Source organism: Nipponia nippon, unplaced genomic scaffold (assembly GCF_047370975.1).
Source record: "Nipponia nippon isolate SJK-2023a ecotype South Korea unplaced genomic scaffold, ASM4737097v1 scaffold_69, whole genome shotgun sequence".
NCBI lineage: Eukaryota > Metazoa > Chordata > Aves > Pelecaniformes > Threskiornithidae > Nipponia > Nipponia nippon.
In genome coordinates this window covers 327,013-336,079 of record NW_028262390.1, presented here as the reverse complement: position 1 = coordinate 336,079, position 9,067 = coordinate 327,013, and the positions used below count along the sequence as shown (strand labels likewise).

The window sequence follows — 9,067 nt, the reverse complement described above, 5'->3', positions numbered from 1 at the left end:
TTATTTGTGGAGACAGAAGGGAAGTTTATGCCTCCAGAAAAAAGCCCTTGAAATCACTTTCCTCAAGACATCTTTGAGCTCCTGGTTCCTCATGCTGTAGATGAGGGGGTTCACTGATGGAGGCACCACAGAGTACAGAACTGCCACCACCACATCCAGGGATTGGGAGGAGATGGAGGGGGACTTCAGGTAGGCAAACATTACAGTGCTGACAAACAGGGAGACCACGGCCAGGTGAGGGAGGCACGTGGAAAAGGCTTTGTGCCGTCCCTGCTCAGAGGGGATCCTCAGCACAGCCCTGAAGATCTGCACATAGGACACCACAAGGAAAACAAAACACCCAAAGATGAAACAGGCACTCACCAGAATAAGCCCCACTTCCCTGAGGTAGGCATCTGAGCAGGAGAGCTTGAGGATCTGGGGGATTTCACAGAAGAACTGGTCCAGGACATTGCCTTGGCAGAGTGGCAGTGAGAATGTATTGGCAGTGTGCAAGAGAGCATTAAGAAACCCAGTGCCCCAGGCAGCTGCTGCCATGTGGACACAAGCTCTGCTGCCCAGGAGGGTCCTGTAGTGCAGGGGTTTGCAGATGGCCACGTAGCGGTCATAGGCCATGACAGCGAGGAGAGAAAACTCTGCTGCAAACAAGAAGAGAAAGAAAAAGACCTGTGCAGCACATCCCAGGTAGGAGATGGCCCTGCTGTCCCACAGGGAACTGGCCATGGCTTTGGGGAGAGTAGTGGAGATGGAGGCCAGGTCGAGGAGGGAGAGGTTGAGGAGGAAGAAGTACATGGGGGTGTGGAGGCAGTAGTCCCAGGCTATGGCGGTGATGATGAGGCCGTTGCCCAGGAGGGCAGCCAGGTAGATGGCCAGGAAGAGCCAGAAGTGCAAGAGCTGCAGCTCCCGCGTGTCTGCGAATGCCAGGAGGAGGAACTGAGTGATGGAGCTGCCATTGGACATTTGCTTCCTCTGGGCACTGTCCAAAAAGGAATAGACAGCGACAGGTTAGGAGAATCTTCTCTCGAAAATCCCATGCCATTTCTCATTGAAATCCCCCTCCCTGAGCTGAATGAGTACTGAGTCAGCTCAGTCCCCAACCCTGTCAACTGAATGATATGGCGCCTCACAGCTGTAAATAGACCGTGGGCACCTAGTTCCCATGAAGATACCTCCATTGAAGGACCCCCAGTCATAGTTAGAAGAGAAGCTGACCTGAAGCCCCACCTCAGCCCCAGAGAACAAGAGCATTGCTGACAGGGAGGGAATCAAGGAAGGATACTGCTACGCTCCAAAAAAAAACAAAAACAATGAAGGAAGGAGAGGAAGGCAGAGAGGCATGCAGGGAAGCCTTCTCCATACCCAGCTGTGCTCTCCACCTCACAGACACAAGCACACATCAATATTAATTGTAGGACCCATGTGCTTCTTTTCTGGAGGTCCAGCTGTGCAGGAGGTAACTCATGCCCTGGACCCTGGGGCCATAGGGACAGAGGCTCTTCTGGGTGGGAGAGGAGACCAGGGAGTTGCTCCAGGGAAGGCATCTGCAGTGCAGGGGATGGCAGAGAGGTGCCTGAATCCCCACCTTCCCATGGCGCTTCTGGGAGCAGATCCCTTTCACTCCCTGCCCACGTCTCTGGTGCCTGGAGCTGTCCCTGCCAGGGGCTGGTTCTCTGTCCCCACATCTCCTCCCTGTCCGTGCTCAAACAGCCAGTCCCCCCCACTGTGTGCTCAGCTCTGTCCTGCAGACCCCTCCTGGCAGCAGGGCACTGTCCACGGGCATCTCTGTGCCTGCAGGGGCTGAGGAGCAGCTCAGACAAGTGCTAATGAGAACTGTGGTCTCCATGCCTTTTCCACAAGGCAGAAGGAAATTCCCATCTCCCACTGCCCACCCAGCCACCTTCTCCTTCGGGTAAATGCTGCCTCAATGTCCTTCTTCAAAAGGACCCTCTGCAAATGTCCTGGGGGTGATCTGGAGCTGTGAGCAGCCCTGTCCCATGCAGCACCCTCTCAACAGCAGAACCTGCCGAGGGTTGCTGCTTCCACCCACAGCTTCTCCCTAGATTGCTGTGGGGAGCTCCCTGGGCCGGCTGAGAGCTGACCCTGGCAGGCGGCAGGGTCCCTGCCCCAGCACAGAATCACTGCTCTGGAGGACACCCCTCTCCACTGCACCAACCATGGGATGTGCCAGCTCTAGGAGATCCCTCCAGGATACTCAAGTGCATTGCCCTGCAGCCAGAGCCTTACCGTGTCAAGGGCTGTGGAGATTTCTGCTCCCGTGAGCTCTGTGCACCTTCCTACTCACGTCTGCCTTTAACCTCTCTCTGCCTCGCTCCTCACCCCTCGGTGCCCCCAGGCAGTGCCCTCAGCCCTGCTGTGCTTTGCAGAGGAGCTGCTCCTGGGCAGAGCTGTCTCTCTGCAGGGCTGCCCACTTGCCAGGAGCTCCCTCCATCCCAGGAGCCCAGCCCAGCTCAGCAGCAGAGGCCCAGCCCAAGGCAGCACTTTCCCTGCCCCTCTGGGCTCCCTCCAGGTGTCCCTGGGGCTCCAGGGGAACCTGCTGTGAAACAGGCTGAAGGAATCACTCATGTTCCCTCCTTCAGCTGGGGAGAGACACTCCTTTCCAGCTGTGTCATTTCTGTCAGAGTTAGGTCTAAGAATCGCCTTCTTTTGTTCGGGTATGAGACCAGTCACCCAGACAGGGACAGGGCAGCTGCTCACTTTAATGGCCAAATACCGGCCTGTGGTGCTAGCTCAGATGCCAAAGCTGCCCAGCACAAGGGCATCTGACGAGGGCGTCTTAGGACCTATCGGACAGCAATCCCCGTTCAGAGCTGGTCACTAACAGACACCTCTAATGGCATCTCAGACAGATTTGGGGCTTAGGAGCAAGCTACTGAATGCCACCACTGCAGGGAAGCAGTGCCTGTCCCACGTCTAGCCGTTAGATGCATGGGGCAGTGCATGAGTACGAGGCACACCACAGCAGGGTCTCCACTCATGTGCCAACACTTTCAAATGTTGCTGAATCTTCTTACCCCCATTCTTTGTTCACCTCCTTGATGGTACAATCAAGGAACAGGTGAATGATTTTCACAGCGTGCCTGGATAACAGGATGTCCACAGTCAAGGATATTTTCAGCAGCAACCTGTCCTTCTTGGTGATCAGCTTCACCTCCACCACAGCCTCTCTGGGCTGCAGTGACATTGCAGACAGCAAAGCCCTCTCCTGCCAGGGCCGCACAGTCCAAACCTGTTTCTCTCTGGCATTGGGGAGCACAGGGTTTGCTCACCTTGTGGGCCCCTCATTTCATCCTCACATTGCCATCTGCCATCCACGCCAGCATGTCTCTGCTCTGAAGCAATGTCTTTGCTTGCACAGGATCTTGGGCGCAAGATCTCTGACAAGTCTGAGGTTGGGCCTGGTGGCACCAAGCTGAGGGGCTGCAGCCCAGATGTGCACCAATGGCCTCAACCTGGGGCACAGACAGGAGGGGATGGAGCCCTGTGTGCTGTCACAGAGCTGTGATATTGATGTAAATACCTGCTGAGGTGTGGTGGGACAGGTCAGAAACCTTAAGGTTCTGTGATGCATGGATAGAGGCTGTTCAGAGGAGAGAGGTAGAGAGGTGGGGAAGATCAGGAGGGGGATGCCCTCAGTGGGAGGGAGCTGCCTGGATGGTTGGAGGTCCTCTATGGGATGGGCAGCAGATTGGGTGAGCTCTTGTGGGTGGGGGTCACAGCAGAGACCAGTTAGGGAGACATTGTGGTAGGAGCTAAATAGCTGGAAGCAGGTGAGGAAGGGGACACAGTCTTATTTAAGCAATGGGAGGAAGTCCATTGACCCCACATCACCCCTGGGGACTCTAATCACCCTGACGCTCACGAGAAGGGGAAACTGCAGGGTACAAACAATCCCAGAGGTTTCTTCTGGTTCCTGGGGCCAGCTTCTTAGCCCAGCTGCCAGATGTGCCAACAGAGGTGATGCTCACCTGGATCTGGTACTTGCAAACAGGGAAAAGTGGCTCAGGGATGTGAAATCCAGTGTCAGTCTGACCTGAGCTACGCTGTGGGCATACTGGTCTCCAGCCACAGCCATGGGCACAGCCATGCCTGGCCATGGACCTCGTTGGGTCTGACTCGCAGACTCACTTCCCAGCTTGAGCCATTATGGATGCACAATGGCACAACACCCTGTCCCTCCAAGTGCCAGGCTCCGGCCGATACACAAAGGCCCAGCACAGCCATGGCACTGCAGTGCTTGTAGAACCAGGCCCTGGAGGTGCTCACCAGGCCAGGGCCAAAGGTGGGCGGCGGGAGGGGAGTCCCTTGAACACTTTCAAACAATCAAGGTTTGTAGCAAAATTAATCTGAATTATACCTGTGAAATTCAGCCGTATACGGACTGAAAAAGACCTCCTCTCTCCTTCTTCTTCCTTTCTTCCCATCACTTGGCTATATTTCAGAGGAAAGCAAATTGAAGAAGGTGATGCTTCTGGGTGCCAATGAGTGAAAGCGGGGAAGTGAGGCAACACATGCACAATGATAGAAAAGTTTTGCTAGTTCAAAGCTCTTCTCTTCAGATCCTATCTCTGAAGCCTGAAATCCGCAGCAGAGAACCTTCCTTTCCGCAATTAAGTTGAGATTCCCCCAGCTGTCTTGGCTGTGTCCCCTCCCAACTTCTTGCCCACTCCCAGCCTACTCACTGGCAGGGCAGACTGGGAAACAGAAAAGGCCTTGACCCAGTGTCAGCACAGTTCAGCAATCGCTAAACCATCGTTGTGTTATCAATCTGTTTTCATCAGAAATCCAAACCATAAAACCATACGAGCTACTATGATTAAAATCAACTCTATCCCAACCAAAACCAGTAGAGGACCAAAAGGGGAGGTGTTCCCAATACCTGTCTTCAGGGAGCTGGTCAAATGCCTTGTCTCTGATTCTCTAACCATGGCTTAGATGCCTGGCTCCTCTTTAGAGCCTTTTCATGAATACCAACATTTAGGGAGCAACCTGGTCTGACCTCAGAGCTGGCCTTGCTTTGAGCTGCACAGTGGACTAGAGATCGCTTGAGCTGCTTTCTTCTCTGAATCTTCCCCTGAGCCTGATAGAGACACCCTCACCTTCAACTGAATCCCTTCTTCTAGGGCATACTGCAAGGCACAGGCTGCTGGTGGAAGCGTGGGTGGGAAAAGGAGTGCTGGGGGTCTCCAGCCTGTCCTCCTGCCCAAAGGGTAACTACCACCAACCCCGTGGTCAGGCTGGTGGCACTTTTGGGAGCTGAGACCTGAAAATCAGGGTGGGGATCACAGGGTGGGGATCACAGAGACACTCTGGGTGTCCTGCTGCAGTGCAGCACCACACTCCTAGGTTTTTTATTGTAGCAAACACTACACATCAAGGTTATCCCGCCAGATCTCCAGCTGACCCGGGCTTTATACCCCCAGTACTAGGCGTGTCATGTTATAAGGGGCGGAGACAAGGGAGGGTCGACCCTTAACTCTTTCCGTACAGCACGTGATCTTCCGGTCACCAGCCCTTATCTTTACTACATTTCCCCCTCCCTTAGCTCCAGTAGTTCTGGATCTTGCTGGGGAAGCTGCGTGTAAAATAATCGATATATGGTAAGACTTATACAGACACGCATCCGTTATGTTCGTGGATTTTGCCCAGTCCAGCCAGTAGTTCGTCGCGGCTCCCTCATTACTCCCCCACACCATCAGGATGCATAGGGAAATGGTAACCTGTCAAGATAAGACTCAATAGATTGATTAATGTCTATACGGTCGAATATTTCGACTGGGTACCCATTCTAGCGTCCCTTTCTCGGTTTGCACACAGGCATACCCACATCCCAGGCAACGGATGGAAAAAGGCCCCCCCCATTCACAGGTTTGCAGGTCCCGTACTTGAACCAAAGGGTAAGGCCCTTCGTTCTCATCGAGCCGGAAATGTGCCTGGGTTGCAGTCTGGGTTTTATAGGTGTTCCCTCGAATGGTATGATTTAAGGTAATTAGTGCCGTCGTCAACAGACGCTGTGCCCGAAATAAGGGAGGGTCAAGGGGAGGGGGAACCCCTGTTCCTGGGCTTATCTTTTCCCCCTCCCTAAGTCGGTCGAGTAACTCTTTTAATGTGCGATGCGCGCGTTCTACAATGCTTTGGCCCGTACTGTTATAGGGAATGCCATGACTCAACTGAATATCCCAGTGCGCACAAAAGTCCTTTGTCTTCTTGCTGACGTATGCCGCTCCATTATCTGTTTTAATTTTTTGTGGGATGCCAAGTTGCGCCATACAGTCCTGCCAATGTAAAATAACTGCGAGAGCATTTTGTTTAGCATGCATAGTGGCTAAAATAACTCCACTGCAGGTATCAACTGTGACATGTAGATACTTAGGTGGATTAAAGGGTTCATAAATTGTAACATCAGACTGCCATATTTGGTTGGGCTGCAACCCTCGAGGGTTTACCCCTGCCTCCCAGAGGGGACCTTTGGAACACACAGGACAAGCAGCAATCACAGAGCGAGCACCTTGCAACGTAATGCCAGCGAGCCTAGCTAAACCGCGAGCTCCACAGTGGAGCAGCTCATGCAGGCGGAAAGCTCGCCTTAGGTTGGAAGTTTCTTCAACCGCCAGTATGCTCTTTGCTAAGCTGTCCGCTACTTCATTCCCAGCAGAAAGAAAACTCGGTATGGAACTATGACTATTAACATGGATAGGACAGACAGGAGCGGTTCTCATTTGCAGTGCGGTGAGCAACATTCCGGCAATCTCCGACGTTGCCCCAAGTGCCCATCGGCATTTCTTTAGTAACTTATATACATAGCAAGAGTCTGTGATTAGATCTAAGGCCTCTTTGGGCCATTGAGTGAGAGCCATCCATACCGCCTTGGCCTCAAGATATTGCACGGATTGCCCTTGATCTTGATAACTAATGTGGGTCCACTGACCATCCTCCTACCATGTAACGACAGCTTTCCCAGTAACCGATGACGCGTTGGTAAAAACCGTGCGGCCTCCGGTGGGTTGTTCAACTATGGCACTAGCTGGCAAAAGATGGAGTACCTGGATTATCTCCCCACAGGGGTGTGGTCTTAGACCTTCAATACGACCCGTAAATTCAGCTATCGCCGCTTGCAGAAACCCGACTTGCGGAAGTACCAACTCCCACTGTGCCAAAGAACAGGGCAACGCGATGACCTCCGGGTCTTTTCCTGTTAAGTGTTGAGTTTGCCTCCGACAACAGAGAATAAGCTGGGATAATAAAGTTGGCCAAGAAATTAAAGCTGTCTTTGGTTTGCCTTGATACAACCAAGCAAAAGGCCAGCCTTTTTCACCACTATTTTGAATTAGTAAACCATGGCCAGCGGTGTCGGTCATGTAAATCAGGGCAGCGACCGGTTGTTCAGGTGTAAATCGAGCGAGACCCCAATGCTGGGCCCGTCCCATAATTGTCCTAAGAATCTCCTGATGGTTTTTTGAAAGAGTTCTTGGAGCTAGGGGGGAATCTCCTCCTTTCGGGAGTTGATATAAGGTACTCATTTCTGCGTCAGATATTGGAATAAAGTTTCTAAGCCATAATAGTTGTCCAATTAACTTTTGCGCCTCATGGAGTGTTGTCACTGGAGTCCGAATTTCAAATGATTGTGCTGTCACGCTTCGTGGCCTCAGTTGAGTACCTAAATACTTTACTGCACGTCCTACCTGCGTTTTCCGAGGCTCAATGTGTAACCCATGTTGCTCCAAACTGACTATCAGCTGCACGCGCGCCTTTTCCAGTAACTCCTCTTGGTTGGATGCCAATAACACGTCATCCATGTAATGGAAAATGATGACCGTAGGGAAATTTTTTCGAATAGGGCGTATCGCAGCAGCTACAGCAATTTGACACAAGACTGGCGAGCTTTTCATGCCCTGGGGTAACACCTTCCATTGATATCTGGCGCACGGGTGTTGATTGTTAGGCTCAGAAACAGTAAAAGCAAAGCGTACTCTATCTTCTTTATGCAAGGGAACACTAAAAAAGCAATCTCTAATATCCATAATCACTATTTGATAGTCAGGTGGAACCATGGCTGGAGAGGGGAGGCCTGCTTGTAGCGGGCCCGTCTTGTATACATGCATTAACTGCGCGTAGATCATGTAGCAGTCGCCACGCTCCCGATTTTTTCTTTATCACGAAAATGGGGGTGTTCCAGGGACTTGTAGAGGGTTCGATGTGTCCTGCGTCAAGTTCTCGTTGTACCAATTGTCGAACAGCCGCCCCCTTTTCCTCTGTTAATGGCCACTGCTCTACCCACACTGGCTTATCTGTCAACCAGGTGAGTTTTAATGGGCGGACACAGGCAGTGGCCATTATGATAAATTTGTATGCAGCACTATATTCATCTTCTACAAGCAACATCGTCCCAAGATGACAATGGGTAACTCAGCAATGGCGGGGTTACACCATGCTACCCTAGCTTGTCCGGATTCCGGATCCTTCAACATAATTTGCATTGGGCTTCTGCTTTGATGCGAGTTCTGCATGCCTCCCACGCCTTGCAGCGAACCTCTCGGTTCGAGTGGCCAATCATCTGGCCATAGATGTGATGGGATTACTGTAACGTCCGCCCCTGTATCCAAAAGGGCTCTTAATACGAGGCGTGGTGGTCCCCCCAACTCTGGGAGCCATGGGGTAACTACAATATCTACTTCTGGCCGTGTGGTCATGTTTAGGGTGAGTGCCACATATGGTGAGGCTCTATCCCCAGCGTCCTGTATTGCGCGATCCCATCTCCCCAAGGCAGCTGAGTTGGAAACTGCGTTATTGGAACCGCAGGCGACTGTGCTGGTCCCGGGGAAGGAAAGACTGCCTGTACCACATATTGCGCTGCTGTCGTCGGGCCTGTTGAGCTGATCGCTGGGGCAGGTGGGGATGGCACGGCCCCCTGCCATCCCCTCTTCTTGTTTCCCCAGTCCGGTCTCCATTGCTGACTCCCCACTTTGCACTGTCGAGCTCTGTGGCCTAGTCGCCCGCAGCGCCAGCATCGTAGGTCTCTCTCTCCTTCCCCTGTTCCAGGGGTGTTTGT

General features: G+C 52.6%; 1 protein-coding gene across 1 annotated transcript; it reads right to left on the bottom strand.

The window, feature by feature from the left end:
* LOC148051105 (olfactory receptor 14J1-like) lies at positions 1-960 on the bottom strand. The gene has a single exon (XM_087738390.1). The coding sequence runs from the start codon at positions 958-960 to the stop codon at positions 1-3; it is 960 nt and encodes a 319-aa protein (XP_087594516.1).
* Positions 961-9,067: the final 8,107 nt, after the last annotated feature.

Bases quoted from the DNA above. Each gene is read 5' to 3' on its own strand.
- LOC148051105 (XM_087738390.1), bottom strand. From the start codon at position 960: ATGTCCAATGGCAGCTCCATCACTCAGTTCCTCCTCCTGGCATTCGCA.